This window comes from Drosophila erecta, unplaced genomic scaffold (assembly GCF_003286155.1).
Source record: "Drosophila erecta strain 14021-0224.00,06,07 unplaced genomic scaffold, DereRS2 tig00000126-arrow-pilon, whole genome shotgun sequence".
In the NCBI taxonomy this organism is placed as follows: Eukaryota; Metazoa; Arthropoda; class Insecta; order Diptera; family Drosophilidae; genus Drosophila; species Drosophila erecta.
The window spans coordinates 2,248,094-2,267,922 of record NW_020825209.1 but is presented as its reverse complement, the minus strand read 5'-3'; the positions used below and the strand labels follow the sequence as shown (position 1 = coordinate 2,267,922).

General features: G+C 46.0%; 3 protein-coding genes across 6 annotated transcripts; all 3 read right to left on the bottom strand.

Annotated features, from left to right (window-relative positions):
• Nucleotides 1-1,502: 1,502 nt before the first annotated feature.
• Nucleotides 1,503-7,725, bottom strand: LOC6550882 (nucleolin). The gene is made up of 3 exons (XM_001976793.3): nt 7,404-7,725; nt 2,430-3,317; nt 1,503-2,303 (listed from the first exon to the last, which is right to left on the bottom strand). The coding sequence occupies exons 2-3, from the start codon at nt 3,301-3,303 to the stop codon at nt 1,714-1,716; spliced, it is 1,464 nt and encodes a 487-aa protein (XP_001976829.1). The 5' UTR covers nt 3,304-3,317; nt 7,404-7,725; the 3' UTR covers nt 1,503-1,713.
• A 1,106-nt stretch (nt 7,726-8,831) lies between these two features.
• LOC6550881 (V-type proton ATPase subunit d 1) lies at nt 8,832-11,122 on the bottom strand. Its single transcript, XM_001976792.3, has 3 exons — nt 10,718-11,122; nt 9,840-10,348; nt 8,832-9,749 (listed from the first exon to the last, which is right to left on the bottom strand). The coding sequence occupies exons 1-3, from the start codon at nt 10,842-10,844 to the stop codon at nt 9,333-9,335; spliced, it is 1,053 nt and encodes a 350-aa protein (XP_001976828.1). The 5' UTR covers nt 10,845-11,122; the 3' UTR covers nt 8,832-9,332.
• A 346-nt stretch (nt 11,123-11,468) lies between these two features.
• On the bottom strand, nt 11,469-19,320 carry LOC6550912 (peptide transporter family 1). 4 transcript variants are annotated; one of them, XM_015155492.2, is made up of 7 exons: nt 19,114-19,320; nt 18,568-18,626; nt 15,453-15,796; nt 15,315-15,393; nt 14,250-15,253; nt 12,554-12,761; nt 11,469-12,341 (listed from the first exon to the last, which is right to left on the bottom strand). In XM_015155492.2, the coding sequence occupies exons 2-7, from the start codon at nt 18,584-18,586 to the stop codon at nt 11,581-11,583; spliced, it is 2,415 nt and encodes an 804-aa protein (XP_015010978.1). In that variant the 5' UTR covers nt 18,587-18,626; nt 19,114-19,320; the 3' UTR covers nt 11,469-11,580. The 4 variants fall into 4 exon arrangements, with proteins under 4 accessions (XP_015010978.1, XP_015010977.1, XP_026838254.1 ...); XM_015155491.2 differs by lacking the exons at nt 11,469-12,341; nt 12,554-12,761 and adding an exon at nt 12,918-14,101 and having other exon boundaries at nt 19,114-19,319; XM_026982453.1 differs by lacking the exons at nt 11,469-12,341; nt 12,554-12,761; nt 19,114-19,320 and adding an exon at nt 12,918-14,101 and having other exon boundaries at nt 18,568-18,820.
• Nucleotides 19,321-19,829: the final 509 nt, after the last annotated feature.

Below are 19,829 nucleotides of genomic sequence, written 5' to 3'. Positions count from 1 at the left end.
CTACACTCTTGTCATTTATGTTGTGCCTATCCCTCTTTCACTCCGTTCGAATCAAATCAAAATTGAAATTCCCATACAGTCTCCTTTTTTTGTTCTTACGAAATTCTTTACAAATCAAAAGACGCTGTAGTTCTTTTAATTATACACGAATATACACTATGAAAACATGAAATTTGTTGATGTGCGTTAAACATTTATGATATGTGTGTGTTTGCAAAAAGCTCTATTTGTAATTGGAATCCATATATACAGAACGAAAATTTGCTCCTTCCCAGTCTTAATTCCGAATGATTTTAAAGTTTCCAAGCAAAGCAATTGGTTAAGATGAGCAAAGGCAAAAACGGTTCCACGTGGGAATATGTTGAGTACCACTATTTAGTACGTATGCGTAAGCATTTGTATTTCTTATTTTTTTCGTGAAACCTACATTCAATCAAATTGAATGGTCACTTTTAACCATAAATAAATATTTTACTCTATGTGTAATTAATTACAGCTTACAGTTCTGCATTAAACGCCAGTCTTTCAATGGGGGAAAGTGGGGGAAAGGGAGTTGGGAAATGGCCATTAAGGCCAAAGGGATTACGAAGTCGATCCGCACTCATCACGCACCCGGGCACATAACTGCAACGCATAGTTTCCAATTAAAAGTTACTCCATCCCGGAATTTGAGAAATGGTCCAGCACTTAATCAACGCAGCACCACGACCTCCAAAAAAAGCTGTTTTCTGCGGCTTAGTCGGGATTCCCGAGCTGGAAGTTATGGCAAGGACCAAGGGCGAAGGTGGGTCCACACAAATGACTAATCAAAAAGCCAGCGATGCCGAGATCCCGGAAAGAGTAGGGGAATAAAAACTTGGATAATGGCTGGCTGGAACATTAATTATGCTGCTTCGATGGTGGCCATCATTTATATGCTTAAACTTATATAGGAAACGGAACTAAAAACTCCGTAGTCATCCCAGATCCAGGCAAAAAGGACTACATTTCTATGCAATCAAGTCCCATATATAAGTTACAAGAAACAACTACGTTTGGTGATTTAAAAATATGAGAAGGCAGCTGTCCGTTCCAATTATTGTGCCTTTTATCTGTTGTCTAACTTTTGTCCCATTTGTTCTCCGGAGTTGTGTGAGTTTAATGTGAAGCCCCATGCCATACGCATAATTCGCATTTTAAATCACAAATGGAACTCCTGCGACTTGTGGCGAACTTAGGTTCTGGCCAGGAGCAGCTTCTATTGTACTTCTTGTCAACTCCTGTTGGCCTGCGGCTAATTCCCAGTGCAGCTGGAATTTCGATGCAAATTAATTCTGAACAAAGTGGTGGGCTTTGAACGGAAAGGTGCCATAGGAGCGAAAGCAGCAGAGCCTGCAAGCCTCAATAAAATCAGAAATGTTGGCCGCAAAAGCGCGATAAAGGCCAACATTCCGATTTAGATGTAAATTAAGTCCAGGAAGGTAGTGGGGGCATTTCGCAGAAAACAAAACAAATCTACCAGCTTTCTGTTGGATAGTACGTTTTCATTTTTATTCGTTATAAATTTAAAATAAATTATCGGATCGAATAAATAGGTGAAATAAATATGTGAAATTTCGGGGGCCCTTAAGCGCTATGAGCTACGAACTATGAACTAAATTTGTTTCGACCAGCTGCGGCGGTACAAGGTATTTACACTGTTGCCCAGCATGTTGGCAAATTCGCGCTGGCCGCTCAGTTGAAAAAATCCAGGATGCCGTTGAGGAGTTCGTAGGCGAATCCTGTCTCATCCGTCGCCTCCGCGGCGGCCTTCTTCTTCTTGTTCTTTTTCGCCTTCTTGGACTTCTTGGACTTGGGCGTGGTGGATTCCTCATCGGCGGCGGCGGCGGCGGCGGCGGTATTGGTTGCCGGGGTCACCGCTGCGGCCACTTCTCCCTCAACCGGTGATGCAGCTGCAGCAGCAGCATCCTCGCCAGCGGCAGGAGTTCCCGTATCATCCTTGCTCTGCACCTGGTCGCCGTTCGTCGTAGTCGAAGTCGCGGTTGCGGTCGCAGGCGCCTGGCCATCGACGATCACATTCTCGCGGGTTTGGTCGGCAGCCGCAGCCGCAGCTGCTGGCTTCTTAGCCGGCTTCTCGTCCTCGTCATCATCGAGCTCGTCCAGAAGTCCGGCCAAACTGAAGCCGCCGTAGTCAGCATCCTCGGGCGCCTCGGCCTCGTCATCATCAGCATAGTCCTCGGTGTCATCGTCGTCATCGGTATCCGCATCCGTATCGTTGTCGCTGTCATAGTCGTCCTCCTCGTCCTCATCATCATCGCCACCAGCTGTTAAAAAAAGAAATCAAAAGAGCAGATACTTTAGAATGGGCTCGAGGAGTCAGTCCAAACAGGCGGATACGCAATACGAATCCAACCAACATTATGTACACGTATATAAACAGGCTAACTTACCGGCAAATCCGAAGAGGTCATCATCGTCGTCATCATCGTCATCCGAAGTGGGCTTCGCAGGCAACGGCTCCGCCTCGGCCACCCGGACTCCTTCCGGTCCAAACTTGAAGCAGGAGACGCGCAGGGAGGCCTCCACCTCGTCGTCGGCGCGCAGTTCAAAGGCCAGACAGGCCTTGAAGTCCTTGGACTCCTTGGAACGGGACAGACCATAGACCTTGCCGCAGAACTTGGAGTAGCCGCCGGGAAGGCCCACGCAAATGGGGCGGGCCCGCTTGCTGGAGATGCGTCGGGAGGCCAAGGTGATGTCTCCGTACTTGAGGGACACGCTCATCTCGTCGTTGCCTACGTAAGCTATCTTGGCACAGCCCGGTCCGCTTGGCAGCAGTGGCAATCCGAACTTCCGGCAGCAGTCGCAGTGGCTCTCCGAGCACTTGCAGAACTTGCTGATGGGATTCTCCGGCTTGGCGGTGGTTGGTGCAGTGGTGGGCTTGGCCGCCGCCAGAGTGGTGGCCACCGCCGGAGCAGCTGCCTCTGCGACCTCGGGAACGGCGGCGGCTGGGGCGACAGCTTCTGCGGCGGTAGCCACAGCATTCGGGGTCTCCACATCACCGCTGGCTATCTCATTGGCACTCTCGTCAATGGACGCGGCGGGCGTTACGGCACTGGCAACCTCATCCGCCACGTCCTCCACCTTGGGCGGCTCCGATTCCGGCGGCGCCACATTCGGATCGATCTCCTCGGGCGGCAGATCCAACTGCTTGAAGTTCTCCGATATCTTGTCTGTGCGCCGGAACACGGTCTTGGCCTCCAGGTGAAGTATGGAGGCACTGGCCACCAGGAGCAGCATCAGTAGCATGTTCCTCGAGCTGGTCATCTTGTCCTGGGAATCTGCAACGAAAAACGAAAAACGAAAATCGAAGTAAGTACGGTGCCACTAAAGTTTTGTATGTTATATGGGTATAAAAACCTTTGCAACTAACCGACTTATGCACAAGGTTTGGCATTAATTAACGAATTAACTTGCATATGCTATAAATTGAAGTACTTTTGTCGACTTTGTAAGCCGCATTTTAAAGGCAATAAACAAACCACTCGTTGTGAATAAAGTTAGTGAAAAAATGTAGTGAAATAGCGAGCTCCAATGCGAATTGCTTTTTTCTTCTGTGCGTAGGCAGAATCCGATTCCGTATAGGAATCGGAATTCGAAATCGAAATCGGAATTGAAATGGAAATCAAACCAAGAGGTATTCCAAAAGTCAACAGCTCGGAAATCGCTTTCAAGTGGCCAGCGATTAAATTTCACCGCATTCTTCCGCCTCGTTTTTGGCCGCCTCGTATTTTGCAAAAGAAATGAATTTAAATAAATATTGACATAATTTCTTTCACTTCTCTTTTCATCTCAGTTTCGGTTTCCTCTTCTCTCTCTCGCTCCCCCCAGCCAAATGCAAAGTAAACAAATTAACAGCGAAACCCAATGGCGTTGAAAACTAAAAGCCGAATTTAACAACGCATCGCGAAGAGACATAAAACGAGAGTGAAATCCCACCTGCAGACTTATTTAATTGACGAATTGGGTTGGCTCATTAGAATATAGCCCCATATGTATGTATATATGTATGCTCCTATGTACCAATGTGTGCAACGCACTCTGTATCCATCCACTCTGAAATTCATTCATTTCCTAAGAGCCAACAAGTTGCAGCTCGTTGCCAACTCAAACTGGGCTCTTTTCAGTGTTTTTTTGTAAGGTTTTTTTTCCGGGTGGCAGGGGGAGTCACCGATGGCAAAGTGAAATTTCAGCTATTGACTCATTTACCTCAAGTGCTTGAGGGGCAGGGGCAGGGGCAGGGGCAGGCACAGAGGGGGATTTCAGAGCGCCCCAAGATGTCCAAATCAATTAGCGGCTCTTAACTGGAGCTCAACCGCCGGAGAAACCCGAAGGGTTCGGACCGGAGCCAGAACTATTTAACGAAAAATATGCAAAACGTTGCGGTTGGGTGGGGCGAAACCATCGAGATGAAAATATTTAGCTGCCCTAGAAACGAAATCAAATTGTGTATAAAAAAAAAAAAAAAAAAAAAAAAAAAAATGAAAACAGTTTGTTAAAATGAATATTGAATTATAATTTCAATTAAAGCGTCGAGTGTGATGGTGCTTGAAAAAAGCTCGTTTCTTCCATGCTGTTGAACACATACAATTTCTTGGAACAACTGCTTTTTATTGGGTCTATATGGATTTGAACGATTTCGACCAGTATTTTGAGCATTAACCAACTGTGTGGATTATTGTTTTGCTTTCCTATCTGTTTCTTATCTTTCACACTGTTCTCCGAGGACAATTTGTGTAAGCTGGATGGGCCACAGGGCCACAGGGCCACAGGGGATAATGGTAGTTCATTCTTCCATAACCGGCTTATTACCGACTTTTATCTGCGTTGCCTGCCGCCCATTCCAATGGTGACCATTACCTTACATCATTTTCATATTCATTTCCATCATTTGTCTGGAAACGGTAAACAATGCATAGAAACCCAGAAATCTCGACCAGCTGAACCTGCTCCACAGCCCCAGAGCCCCACAACTCCACATTGTTCCACTTTCATTTTTCTGGGCACCGCCTCCTGCTTCTCGGTTTCTGGGCCCTCTTCAGCCGTACGTGGCTCGCAGCGTGATATGTGGCATCTGGACATTCCATTCCATTGATGACCTTCCGCTTGGGCGGAACAACAAACACCATTTGTGACCCAGTTGGTGGCTGTTTGGGCAAAGAAAGTGTGTGTGGCTAAATATGGCAGTGGCCAAAGTCCCATACCAAGAACGAGTGTCCGTAATAATGCCCACTGGCACTGGCAGTGGCAATATGTGAGCACAGTCGAAGTAACTTGGTCGTAATCGCAGGTCGACTTGGAACCGATTCAATGGGCAGGAAAACAGTGGACCCTCTCACAGGGCACATCTATATCTGTAATTGCCTCTTGCATTCATTTGCGATGTCTCAATTGGGAATAGTAACCCCAGTAAGGTCAAGCACAAGTTCTAGAAAGAATGTGGCTTTTTATTACTATTGAGATTGGATTGCTGCAGGCAGGACACACTGTACCCCTTCTGCTGACTTTTGGCACACATTGCTGCATGTCTAAAATGCAATCTGCACTTTGGCGCTGCACTGGCTTCATTATAATTTCACCAAAATGCCGGTCAAAAATTCCAATACGTAATGGAAACGCTCGAAAGTCCAATGTGGCATATTGCATTTGGAAACGAACCGAAATATTTATAAAAAGCCCACTTGTCTGCTCGTCTCCCTCCCACTTGTTGTTTGTTTTCGAGCGATTTCGAATTTTATCAATAAATTATAACGGTTGTGAAAAGTTATTAGCATTAATTAATTATTAGGAAAATAGAAAGTGAGGCAGTGGCTAGTTTTGTTTGATGTGTGTGTGTGCTTTTTTTTTTTTTTTTTTGAAATTATCATACTACTATCCGAATTTTTGTTTTGTTTTTGGTGGATTCAACGAAATCGAACTGTTAATTATTCAGTGCGGCAGCGAAAGTGTATGAGTGATGCAAAAATTCCGAAAGAAAAAAAAACTTTTTCTATAATGCGTTGTTGTTGGATATCTGTGCTTCTAATCCACGTTCGGTGATTACGAAACCAGCGAGCTGCGATTATGCTAAACAGTTTGTCAGACTTTTACATCCTTCGATGTGGTTTATATAACCCCTTATACGTGTATGTAGTCGCTAAACCCCGAAGAAATTTGCATAATTTCGTTCGGCCTTTGTTTTTGTTTTTGTTCTTGTTTTTTTTCGACTGCTGTAAGATTTTCTGCCTGATTTGTCTTGTTTCTTGGCTCCCTGTGTGGATGTGTGTGCTTACCACTTTCTTCTGCCTGTGTGTGGGTGAAATCGCTGGGCAGCAGCAGCAGCAGCAACAACAACAACAACAACACAAAGCAAAGAGGAGGTAAAATCAAAGTTACCATAATAATGATGTGACGACCATGTCGAGAGACCTATGCCAAAATTAAGGTTAAGTTCTTTAATGCAGCCAGCGGTGAAATTTCTGTTCGCCATGGGCGTGGGTAGAAAAAGTGGAGGAGGGGCAGGGGCAGCGGTCGACGGTCCGCATTTCCGGTCAAGGCTGACCCAATGGACCAGAAAATAAGCCCGCTGCGAGCTGTAAACCTTGGATTCCCACAGTTAATGATTGAGGTTGGTGCCGACTTTGAAAATATACGGGCATATATAGTACTTGTGTATTATATTTCATACTGCCCGAAATATAGTTCTAGGTTTGAGTTATGGAAATGTGCTGTAATCATAGAAAAATATGTAACTTTTCAATAACAAATCAAAGTATTTGAAGTGGACTGCCTTCAATCAGTCTGGACAGTACAGATAACCTTCCGCATCCAGCCGACTTGGATTGTCAATGATGGCCTCTGAAGGCACCTGAGCCGCATCTTGGTCTTTTGGACCACCTGTGCAGCGATCGGACAAGCAGTTCCACTTTCCAGCACCTGCGACTTTGGACGCGGGACGTCGGACGTCGGACGGCGAAGAATGTGGTTGATGATGGTGGGTTGTAGAAAGTAAAACGAAGAACACGAACGCTCGACGCGTCTCTTTTGTTTTGCCAAATTCAAATAAGTTAACGACAAGGAAAGAAGAACGCACAGCAAACAGAAGCAGAAGCAGACGCAGAAGCGGATGACCAGCCACATATGTACGTACTACGTAGATGGAGATGTGGGGAGTCGTGTCTTCGAGGGGACGTACTCGCAAAGTGGGGGCCAAACTGGTTGACACAATTCCACAATTCCACAATTCAACAATTCCACGCCGACTGGCGGGTTTTTACGTGCAATTGCCTCTTTGGCCGTCTTTGGCGTTGGTTTTTCCAACTCCAGCGGTCATCATATTGGCCCACTTGAGTGCCGACCGCATTTCACCTCTTCGCATATATCTTTACCTATAGTAGGTTATCCTGCTGTCCTGTGCGCTGTAACTCCAGTTGCTGGTCGGTCAGACACACTTCCGTATTGCACTTGGAACACAAAAAAAAACTGTAGCACTCCGGGTGAGAAAAAAAAAAGGTAGAAAAATAGTTTTGAACTTGGCTTGGCGCGCGTGACGGTTGGTTTTCCCGCTCTGCCAGGAAATCGGATGCTGCTGCTCTTTATAAGACTGAACTCAACGCTCGGGGACGCGGAACTCGACTGCGCGGACTTAGTGCCACCAGGCCGAGTTATGGGCGATTCCACGGGTCGGTCCCCAGCTGATCGAACCAACAACAGCAGCTTTCTTTTCGCATCGAACGTGTTCGGGGTTCGTCGACTGGTCGGTTCTTCAGCTCGTCGGCGGCACCTGCTCCACAGCGGCTCCATACGCACTGGGCCCAGATCCGAAGCTATGGCAAAGACCTAACGGGAATGCACCAATCTACGGGCACATAGCACGTAGCATGCTGCACGCAATTAACCCACGACGACACAGAAAGAAAAGCCATTGATTTCCTATTGACTGTGCATAATCAAAGCCGATCTGAGACCCCATCTACGGGGCATCGCAACTTGGCCAAGCGCAATCATATATTATGCCTATCCAGCTCAGATCATCAAAGATTGTATATACCGCTTTTTGAATATTTTAAATGACAAGAAATTAACGCACGGTATATTTTGTGTATGCTGATGGAATACAAAGCAGGATTTCTTTGTCTAGGCATCAGGTTCCCCGGTGAGTAATACTGTACTGAACGCACCCTGGAGGTATGGAAACCTTGAACTCAGCGAGCAGACAAAGAATATCAGGGCATCCTTGAGCACCCACGCCCTATAACAACTGTCTTCTTTATGAATTGAGTGAAATATGTGTTGCCATCCTGACAATCACTGATACTCGCATTCATCATAAATACTCCAGCTCTTTAGACCTTGTTTAAAGTGACACAGGGGGATTACCCAGAACTAAAGAAAATAGTACCATAAGTCAGAGTTATTGTCTGGCTTCCCTTTAAAAACCATATATTTGGACTGATTCATATGGACCATGCTGCAGAAAACATATTTTTAGAAATGCTTTCTACGACATCAAACTTGAAATCATTCGATAGCCCATAACTTGTTTGACATCTTATCCAATTTTTATGTAACCCCAAGACGATCGATTGGCATTTTAAGTCTGGCTAGTTAAGCATCCAAAAGAGAAAATATGTATGAAAATAAGATCGAAAGAAAAATGCTTTTAGATTATGCAAAAAACAACCAAGAAAGTGGATATCAAAAGCTATCGCTTTAGTAAGAGCCATTAAACAATGGTATCTTTCCAGTAATCTCTTCTCTTTGACTTGTTATTGGCATGTATGAGAAGCACATAACCAAGTTATTAGACAGCGACGTTTAAGGGAATGTTTGAAAACATGTTTTAATAATTGATTTATCATTCACATATGTAGTTCTTTTATAAGTATGCATTTTCTATATAGTAGTTAACATATGGTGCTGATGCTTCTTTTCTCTACATTCAATTTGAACTGTTTTCGTTCCGTTCGATAATTATACATATGTACACAAACACGAAGCCCTGAAGGGACACTATGGGTCTCCCGAATACATATAATATAGTTATCTATGGGGCCAATGCTGATAACAATGGAGGAGGAGCAGCGGAAACTGAGAAATCTAGGCTTGGGTCTGAACACTTGACAAAAATTTGCCTGGGCCGGCAATAATACTCGCTACATACAAACATACAGACTCGGTATCATAATATAATATACATTAAACAATTCAATAACAAGGGTAGGGGTCAAACAAAAAAAAAACGCATATCGAAAGGCAGGAAAAAAAAACGTGTAATATTATTTGTATGCCAAATGGTTAGCGATCATCTAGCGCGCTTAGAAAATGGGTATGTAGTTGTCGATCTTTGCGCGGTGCTTCTGGGCAACGCACTCGGCGATCCAGACGATGTTACGGCACTCCTGCTCCTTCAGCTTGAGGTATGCGTAGAAGACTCCGAAGTGGAACTGCTGCAAGAAGGCGTACACGTTCAGCTTCACCTCGTGCTCGAAGAACTTGTCCTCCAGCGTCTTGTCACCGGGATTGTTGCCGGATCCGTCAAACAATGCGGCGTACTCCGCGTAATACTCGGCCACGGTCTTTACCTGCTCGTAGTCGTCAGCCCGCGCCAAAGCGGCTAGGCCATCGGGGTACATTTTGCCGCAGTTGGGATACAGCTTGGCACGGTCGTCCTTGGACAGCTCGGTGCCGAAGGAGTTGATGGTAATGATAATTGCACGACGATCGGCTTCAAACTGAAATGGTAAGGTGTGCAGTTTTTATTTTACAAATAAAACAATATATTAGGTAAGCGATATATACGCCTTTGAAATTAATTCACTTACAGCCAGGATCTCGCACATGACGTCGGCGGTGGCGCCACCCATGTTCTTGCAAAAGTTGTAGAACGCCTCCAGATAGGCCTTGTAAAGGGTGTTACGGATAATCTCGATGTTCATCTCATCCAGATCCTGCTCGGAGATGCAGTCGACAAAGAAGGGCGCCAGGGGCGTGTCCACAAGTACGGCGTTATAGAGCTCAGCGGGAGTGGACGCCACATGGATGGCTTCCATTTGCTCAAAGCTGCCCAGAGGGTGGCACTTAGGAATCAGCTCCGAAATGGGTCGCTGATGCAGCGTGCCAGTGATCAGCAGAATGATGTTGTCGATCATATAGCCGTAGGTAATGAAGTCCAGGAAGTTGGACAGCGGCTCCACAGCGTGGTTCCTCATGTGCTGGAACTCGATGACCAGCTTTTCGCGCAACTTGTCGTCGATAACCGACACCGACAAGGGCGAGGGCTCGTTGGCCAGGAAGCTGCCATAGTCCGTTCCCTGCAGATGCAGCTTGAGATCTGTAAAATCAAAGTAAAATCAAGTTTATATAGTCGTTATTGGAAAATCATGCTACTTGTTCCCTGAATTCACATAAATATGGAAATTTGAAGTATTCAGCAGCTGTTCTAACTATAAGTTCGAATACTTCTGTAAGGTTTCCATGGATCGCAAAATGGCTTAAACACAGGGTAACTTAGCGGCGGTCAAGTTGAAAATCCAGTTGAAAAACGTCAACAAATCACAAGACAAGCTTACACACACCGGCGCAGAGATACATTAACAGCCGTACATGTATACACACACGCACCACTCTGTTATCGCTGGTCATGTGACCCAGGGGCGTGTGGGAAAATGGGGTTTACGCTTGCGATGGTGCTGCTACTTACCCTCCAAGGTCTCGCACTGCACCAGGTTAAGATAGTCGGCCTGCTTCAGGATGCCGCACTTGAAGCCGCGGCACAGACCCTCCAGATATCCATTATCGATGTTAAACATAAAGCCCGAGCTGTTCATCTTGATGACACACGCACACACACACGCAGAGGAGCTGGCTGAAAGTTGAAGAGGTGGCGAATTGCACTGGATTCCTGCACTTCTGGATTCCTTTCTATGGGGCTGCTCTCGCTCGACCGAAAGTTGCGCGAATTGTGTGGCGAAGGGCGTGCAGTTCGATACGGAGCGACGTTGGAAATTCAACCTTTTTTCTCTATCGATCGACAAGTCATATGATTTTCAACTCTTCCTCTTCTTATATTTTTCTCGACCAAATGTCAGCGCAAAAGGTCCTAAATATGGCCGAATGTCAGGTGACAGCGTGCGCATTACAGCACGCTGTTAAGTCATTTGTGATCTGGCAACTCTGCGCAAACTTGAATATTAGTTACAGTTATTTTAATATACCGTTTTATATTTTATTGCTAAAAGTGCAGTAGACGCGAGCGGTGATAAACATCTTGAGCGCTGGATAAATGTAAATAAATGTCGATATTGTAGATGGTAAGTAACATTTAATACAACTCATTGATCCCCTCATTGTAGCAAATTGCACAAATTCAAAATTAGTAACAAAGTAAAGAATTATATATTTCTTCTGTTCTTTCATACATAGATCGAGTTCCACACCAGATATGAAAAAGACTTTGTTCTGCAGTATTTGTGGGATATTTATTTCGTATCATAAAATAACTACACAAAAGGATATGTATAATAAGCGACAATTTGAAAGGGCGCGAAGTTAGCAGCCGTATTCTTAGTCCCTCTTGAATCGTTCGAGATCCTGCCATTTCCGTTCCCGTCTAGCCCTTACCCTCTGCACTAGGGCAGCCACCTCATCATATGGCTTATAGTAGTGGGCCACGAACATGAAGGCCAGCATGTCGACGAACATGAGCCCGGCGAACAGGAAGAACTCGCTGGCCTGCGAGTCGAAGAACTTGAGTTCCGCCACGACCACGACGATGACGTTGCCGAAGGCCACCGTTAGCAGCCAACAGGCCTGCAGGACACTCTTCATGCTGGGCGGCGACTGGGAGTAGGAGAACTCCAGTCCCGTCACCGAGAACATCACCTCTCCGAGGGTCATCACCACGTACTGCGGCACCAGCCAGAGCATGTGCATCGAATTGGGACTGGTAACCTCGATGAGTCGCGATACGAATGTCCCGTGACTCTGGCCGATCAGCAGGGCATAGACGCCTCCAGCGCGCAACTCTATGTGTGTAAGATTCTGATCCGCCACCTGAACGCTATATCCGCCCGTACTTAGCTCGTAGAGGTCGTGATTACGGGCGGGCTGGTCCAGGGCCACGCTATCCCCGGAATCCTCCCTCCAAATCACCCGCGTGGTGGCCAAGAGATTCGCCAAGTTTCGCACAAAGGCCCACGAGCGATTCGACTTCTGCACCTCGTCCTCGTACCAGTACTTAGTGATGGTGTGCGAAGGTCGCAGGAAGAGTGAGTGGGCGGTGGCCTCATATAACTGCTGGGTTCCGCCCTCCAGGATAACGCAACCTAAGGGGTACGCCATTCAAAATAGAGAACCAATTGTGATAAGACACTTCATCGGAAATACTACCTAAAAAGTTACCAGTAAAACACCTTTGGGTCAGACTAATCTCCAAAGAAGCAATTGGGCTTTGAACATATTTACGAGTTCTTACATGAACATTCCGAGTTTATTGGTGACTTTTAAATAGAAGGATCGGGATTACGTGGTAACTTACCCTCAGTTAGACTCTCTACGGTGTATGTTAACTGGAAGGTACCGTCGGTGCTCGTGGCTACACTACCCGAATAGTAGAAGTCCAGCCCCCTTAAGGTGAAGCTCTCCCTGGCTCCGAGGTTCGTACTGAAGCGATAATCGCAGTCGGGAATACCGCTGAAGACGCGAAGCTGGGTATTACCACTGCTCGGGATCACTGGGTAAGTGTGCTGCAAGGGTGGAAAATATACGTGCAAGCTGGTACTAATATATTAGATCAGAGCAGTACCAGAAATCTCCGGAATGATATTTTCTAAGAGTATTTTCTGGAGAGACACATTTAAAAGAGAGTATAGAGAGACATCAAGAATAGTAACAACGACGGATTATAGTATTAATTTTCTTTTTATTAGATTAACTAGTTGGATGTCTTTTCATATGCAACAATGCCCGGTCGCAGCTTCACTTACACATAGCTTGGAAAGGACAGAGGCCACTAAGGATTCACATATACACATCTACAAGTACAAATATATATAATACACAACGCGGGAGCAAGCAGGACGAATCGGATTTAGGTCTACTCGGTGATATCATTGCCCTTATTTTCGACTCCGCTTCCGAGGGCAGGGATCTCTGTCTTGGCATCGCCCGCCGTCAGGGGCTGGGCCTCCTCCTCCTTGTTGGGATCGTTGGGCACATAGTAGTAGGCCATCACCATGAAGATCAGCATGTCAGCGAACATGAGGCCGGAGAACAGGAAAAACTCGCTGGCTTGCGATTCGAATAAGGCAGCCTCGGCAATGATGACCACAATGACGTTGCCGAAGGCCACCGTTAGCAGCCAACAGGCCTGCAGGACACTCTTCATGCTAGGAGGCGCCTGGGCATATGAGAACTCCAGTCCCGTCACCGAGAACATCACCTCACCGAGGGTCATCACCACGTACTGCGGCACCAGCCATAGGATGTTCATCGAGTTGGGGTTCGTCACTTGCACCAAGTTCGCCTCATAATTGTTGTTGTTTTCTCTTATCAGGAGTGTGTACACGCCGCCGGTGTGAACATTGAATGTCCCTACAGGCTTTCCATCTACCTGGACATCGTAATCCGCTGAAGCCACACGCTTGAGCAGCGTTTCGTTAGCCAGCTCGTTATAGGCCACCTCTCCCTTGGAAACACTTTTCCAAATAATCGACAGTCCCTGCGGCACATTGGCCACGTTCCGGATCAGCGGATAGCTCTCGCTCGGCTTGTCCACAAAGTCCTCCTCCCAGTATAACTTAGTCTTATTCAGCGGATTGAGGAACAGAGACCAAGCAGTCTTATCAGTAAGGACTTCTGATATATCGACGGCGCTAATGTCGCAGTCATTACTCGTACTTGTGAGGGAGTAAGTCATGCTCAGCGAACCGGGTGCGTTAATATCCTTGTAGGTATAGGCATCCAAAGAGTGCACCGTCACGTCTTCCATTCCCGGAATGTTCGAGGTGAAGCGGTAGTCGCATTTGTCTGCGTTGAAAATGCGCAGCTGGATGTTCTGGCTGTAGGGCAGGTCGGGATAGGTTTTCTAGCGACAGCAAGGCGTGCAACGAGATAAAAGTGGAAAGTGCAGGTGCAGGTACAGTACAATACAATATATATAAGCACAGCAGTTAAAAATATTTTAAACCCTTTCAAAGCCCCAAGAGAACAAGAATTTTTGTACAATTACTCACTTCCAATTTGAGCTCCACCACTCCGGAAATTATAAAGGCAATGCCAGCAAGGATGCCGCCCATGGTGAGTTTCTGCAGCGGTCGTCGGATGCCCACTAATCTCAGGACTGGATAGAAGGCCACATCGTACAACGGTATGAAGAGTAAGATGAGCAGAGGATTGAGCACTTGCAACTGGTCGGGCTTGATGTCCCAAGAGCCCATGTCGCCGTCCATTCGAGTGGCCTGGAAGGTCCAACGGGAGCCCTGTTGATCGAACAGTGCCCAGAAGACCGGAAGTGGCAGGTAGAGGAAGAGCACTCGCATTAGGACCTTCACATCGTCGATCAACTGGCGGTCGTACTTTCCATCGGCATAGTCCAGCCAGTGCTCCCGTGGATTGGTCTTTTTCTCCTTGCATTTGGTGGTAATAGCTGTGCAGATGGTACTGCTCACAAGCACCACCATATTGCCGGCCGGGGGCTTCATCTTGTACAGGGATCGTCCCAACACGAAGATAATTACCGAGACAATCATAAGTACGGCGGGCACTCCAAAAGCCAAGGGATAACAGTTAATGTCGCCAAAGCAGGACACGTCCTCTCGCAGTATCGGGGTCACCGAGGTGGAGATCAGCGATCCGGCATTGATCGAAAAGTAAAAGAGCGAGAAGAACGAAGTGATCTGCTTCACCTGCTCCGGCACTTTAAATTGATCGCCACCGAACGCCGACACACACGGTTTAATGCCACCTGATCCAAGAGCAATTAGTGCCAGACCCAACATTGTGAACGTCTCCATGGGCAGGTTAAGTGGTCCAATGGCACCTAAGGTCAGCAGCACCGATCCGCAAATGTACACCAGCGATAAATACAAAATAGTCTTGAATTTTCCCAGCCAAGAGTCCGAAATGATGGCTCCAAAAACGCACAGGAAGTACACGAACATGGTGAAGATATGGAAGACTACAGTGGCGGTGTCATTAGAATAGCCCAGAACTCGACTCAGATACAGGACCAAAACAGCTGAAAAGAATGCGGACGCTTAGCAGAGGCTCGAGGCTAAGATCCTTTGTGATTAACTTACTTCTCATGCCATAGTAGTTGAATCGTTCGCAGAATTCATTACTGATGATGAAGAACACGGACTTGGGATAGGGCAGTTTCTGTGGGTGACAATGAAAAGGTAAGGACTGTGTTTAGTTTGTATCTCAATGACAATTACCTTCTGTTGACCCTCAGCCTCGGAGACGTTCTTGAAGTCATTGGCCTCCACCAGTTCCTTGCCATTCTGTTCGGGCTCCTTGCCAACCTTCAGGGGTTCTGCGGAGATCTCGGGCAGCTTCTTGGCCTCCGTCAATGCCTTTTCGTTGCTCTCGCCGGACGGTTGGGTCTCTGCAAGGGCTGCAATCGGTGTAGTGTCTTCAATGGTCGCAACACTCGGGGTGAAGTCTTCTGCAGCGGCAGCACTTGGGGCGGAGCCATCGGTTACCGATGTTCTCGGTGAGGGACTTTCAGGAGCTATTTCCGCCGCTGGAGCAGCCACTGGTTCAGCCGCAGGCTGTATTTCTGCGGACAAAAGAAGGATCCAGGTGAGTAAATGGAACTTCAATGATCGAAAACTTAGAGAGCCCACCCAGCAGAGGTACATGCTCCGCTGGCAGCTCCATTTCATGTGGCCAGAGATTCGGTAGTGATCTGTGGATCGGTGACATTTCATCAGAAACCGAAACCGAGACTATTGGCCTTGTGCTTGACACCTCCGCCGCATATAAGGTTTGTTCTATATTTGACCAGGCCTTAACTTTATCTGTGGGCGTGTGAATTCAGTGGCCCGGTATACATTATTCAACATTAGGAGCTTTAACGAAGTTTACGTCGGTGGCGGGCGGCAGATAATCCAGGTAGGGAAGATAGCTCTCTCGGGGATCGTCTCCACTTTGACAAACTGGCTGAGAGTATGGCTTTGCACGCCATAAACAACATGCTGATTACTGACGATGCAGCGTCTAAATGTCTGATGGAGCTTTAATGGTCATGTCCATGTGGATCGAATGGTAATTGCAGCTAGCGCCTATAGTCATGGTCATGGCCATGTTTGGACAACTGGATCTGTATCTGTTCGATGGTTGATGATTCAGGAAGCGAACTGCGAAAGCCCCGAACGTCGGCCAATGAATGGGCCTTATCTACCGGAGATATCCAGAATCGGTTCGTAGCTAATCCATCGATGCTTTATCAGCGTTTATGATCGCTATTTGAGGCAGTAATGTAGCCATCACATGGCCCCATAAACCGTAGAAACAATGCTATTGCACGCACTACACTTCACATCAAATATCCATTAACATGAAGCGCGTTATCGCAGGGAAACAGAGATATACAAAGTATACAAGTACCAGACAAGTACAGCATTGACCCGCTTCGGTGAACGTTTTAAGTCGGTAGACCAGGCCTGCCCATCACGTCCACCCTCAAAACCACTCATTCATTCATTTCCAGCCGCTAATGGCGTAGTGTTTAGTACCAGAAAACTGTCCAAGTGTCACCGAGGACGTAAAATTGATCTCCAGACGGAGGTACACTCGATTGAGCTTCATAAAAGGGGTAGACCAATGGGAGTCGCTGATACTCCGTCATTTCCAACTGGCTAATTGAAAAATGAGTACAGTGAGGGCTTTACCTATAAATAATTAGATAAGCCTGGCATGCCTTGAGTGCAGTTGTAAAGAGTCGGAGACTCTGTGAAAGTGTTCTCAATTTCACTTTCTCAAGATTTCTTTATTTAAGCTCTAATAGCCCTGGGAGATATAGGTTGATTGATTGATAGGTGGTTAGGATGTCGATGCGCGTTGGCCTAACGCTTATTGTGATATGTCGAGAAATTCTTCTACAATTCGAAACCAGTTGGACATAGTTGGATAATCTCAAACAGGACTTCAATATAATGGAGTTGGAAGTACTATTTACAAGTGAGAGTTTCATATAAAATATATAGTGAGTGATTACTGAATGACATTGCATATCGATATGGTTCGAGTCTATAACAACATGTCCACCGCTTCGGCATCGTTATCGTGATATCGCCGGCTTGTTCATCGATTGCCCATCGAATGGGTTGTAAATTTCGCACCGACCCAATGACTTAATCGCCATAAAGAGGGTCTAAAAGTTTAGCAACTGATTTACAAGCGATTAGAACGAACGTTAGAGCGAGTGTTTATTGTTCCTGGGAAATGATAAGAGGCAAAGCAGGGGTTTTGGCCCAGTTTTAATTACAAATGCTTTTTTATGCGGTGAAGAAACAGAAATATTCAATGGAAGTTGTCAGATAGATAAGTTTGGTGTTTTCGGTAGTGAGCAAAACTTTGATTGTCTTGTTCCGTTTGGAGTGGCAATTACGACCCATATCGGCACCGCCCCATCCAATTCGACCACGTTCTGCTCCGCACCGAGCAACCAAATATGAAATGGCAAATTCCAGGCAAACTACTCACTAATTGCAAGCGCTTGCATTAACTACAGGCTCTCCCAGCGATTTGTCAGCAAGTTGTTTGTGTGGGGAATACCAAACGAAATCGTAATCGCAATTGTAGCCGCAGTTTTAAACACCCGCAATGGCAGTTGTCTACGAATATGCAAATGAAGCCGGCGGCTGACATTGAAATGCAAGCGCACACAATTACACAAATTTGAAAATACATCGGTGTAGGCCAATCGAGTTATTTTTGAGATTTAAATTTAAATATAGGCAAGGTTTGTCCGTGCCAATTGACCAAGTTTGGCAGCTCTTTTTTGGGAACCGTCGAAAGCAAATCCTCATTTGGAGTTGATTGTTGTGATGGAGCCGCTCAAGTGGCTAAAGCCCAGGGCAAGCCACTCGAAGTCCCTTATCGGAGCGATTAGATTTGCAGTCTGCACACGCAGCCAAGGGAACCGATAATCGTAATTGCGAGCCTGAAGTTCTGGAATCGTTCCTCCGTTGAGTCACTAATGCCAATAAGTGTCCAAAGATGTATTCCGATGTATTTCTTACAACTTGAACGTCGCGCAACGGCCTCTAATTAAAATAGATGGGCGCGAATCGAAGAAAATATGCGAAATAAATTAAATAAAACCACCATTGCAATCTATGGTGAGGGGAATTTTGTGGGGATTAAATTGCATGTCAAGTAATCGAAACAATGAATAAAACTCCAGGCTCAAGTGAACTTGTCAGCTAGCACAGTATTTGGCCAAAAAAATTGGGCCATAAATCTCGGTTCAGTAATCTGTATAATTGCCTCCCCTCTGTAAAAACTTTAGTTATGTATCTGTTTTTTTTTTGTAATTAACAATACCATTTTCTTTATCCGTCATGTTGGGAATCCGGAGATCGCTTTACATCCGTTACGCGTCACTTGAAATCGAAGAAAAATATGACATTTACTTAAAAAATCGTTACGCTGTAGGAATGTACATATATGTACATGTGTATAATATGTAGGACGGATTGCGTAAACTCAGCTTTCTTTTTATTTAACAAATAAAATATACATATATACATACATATATGTACATATACAATAAAAGCATATACTCCTTTCCTGGAGTTCCAATTTCCAATTAAGAAACTCAACAATATCGCAATTAAATGCCATGCAGATTATTTTTATGTCTACAAATCGATTTTGAAAGTATAGAACAAATAAAGCTTTTTCTTTGGTAAATTAATCCTGAATAAGAGCATTGTCCTTTGAAAGGATTTTATTGTTTCGTACGATTTTTAATATAGGCATCAGTGTTTTCATATTGCTTTTATTGTCGGTTTCTTCTCTGTTCTCTGGCAAAGCTATCTGATCGTTATTGCTTTTATTGTTCATTGCATTCGCGCACTCGTAACTCACATTAAAACATTTAACAACTGCAAAAAAATTGGAACGCACGTCGTATCGGATGGGATCGGTTTTGAATCGGTTATGAATCGAGCAGGATTGAGCGACCACGTCCGCAAGCGGCGATCAACAGCCTCAGACTGAAGTCGACTGTCGGCGAACTTTGCTAAGAAGCCGTTAACGGTTATGCCGCTGCACTGCTCTGCCCGCTGCCACTGCGCGCGTGCTCTGCTAAGGCTGCGACCGCCGCTGCCGCTGCTGCAGTTGACGTCGACGTCGACGTCGACGTCGAAGGATGACAAAAGGCGTTAGAACATGTGATAAGCCTAATCGCAGTGTTATCGTATCGACAGGCAAGTGGAAGTATTTACGGCCCGGTGTTCGCTTACCCACAATGAATGGAGCCGCAGTTCGCAGCTTTTGCGATTCTTATTTATGGCCCACTACCCACCGAAATAGCCCCTTGAATATCCACCCTTTGCCGACCTTGGCCGCCTGTCAATCACAGATCGTTTTCCATCACAATTGCTCCGCTTATCATAGCTGCCATGCCCCGTCTGTCATCAGTCCGTGGGCGGTGGGTTGGTGGTTGGTGTGTAGTGGGCGATGCAGATTGCGCACCATCATTAACTAAATATTTTCAACGTCCCAACGGTTATCTCCGGTCATTACTTGCAAGTCTAGGGGAAGGGAGCCAACCTTATCCACAGTAAGTCAAGAATCGAAGA

Bases quoted from the DNA above. Each gene is read 5' to 3' on its own strand.
- LOC6550881 (XM_001976792.3), bottom strand. From the start codon at position 10,844: ATGAACAGCTCGGGCTTTATGTTTAACATCGATAATGGATATCTGGAG. The intron at 10,349-10,717 runs GTAAGTAGCAGC...TTGATTTTACAG, and splicing joins GCAGTGCGAGACCTTGGAGG to ATCTCAAGCTGCATCTGCAG. The intron at 9,750-9,839 runs GTAAGTGAATTA...TTACCATTTCAG, and splicing joins TCATGTGCGAGATCCTGGCT to TTTGAAGCCGATCGTCGTGC.
- LOC6550882 (XM_001976793.3), bottom strand. From the start codon at position 3,303: ATGACCAGCTCGAGGAACATGCTACTGATGCTGCTCCTGGTGGCCAGT. The intron at 2,304-2,429 runs GTAAGTTAGCCT...TTTTTTTAACAG, and splicing joins TGACCTCTTCGGATTTGCCG to CTGGTGGCGATGATGATGAG.
- LOC6550912 (XM_026982452.1), bottom strand. From the start codon at position 15,897: ATGGAGCTGCCAGCGGAGCATGTACCTCTGCTGG. The intron at 15,797-15,863 runs GTGGGCTCTCTA...TTTTGTCCGCAG, and splicing joins GGAGCATGTACCTCTGCTGG to AAATACAGCCTGCGGCTGAA. The intron at 14,102-14,249 runs GTGAGTAATTGT...TGCTGTCGCTAG, and splicing joins TGGTGGAGCTCAAATTGGAA to AAAACCTATCCCGACCTGCC.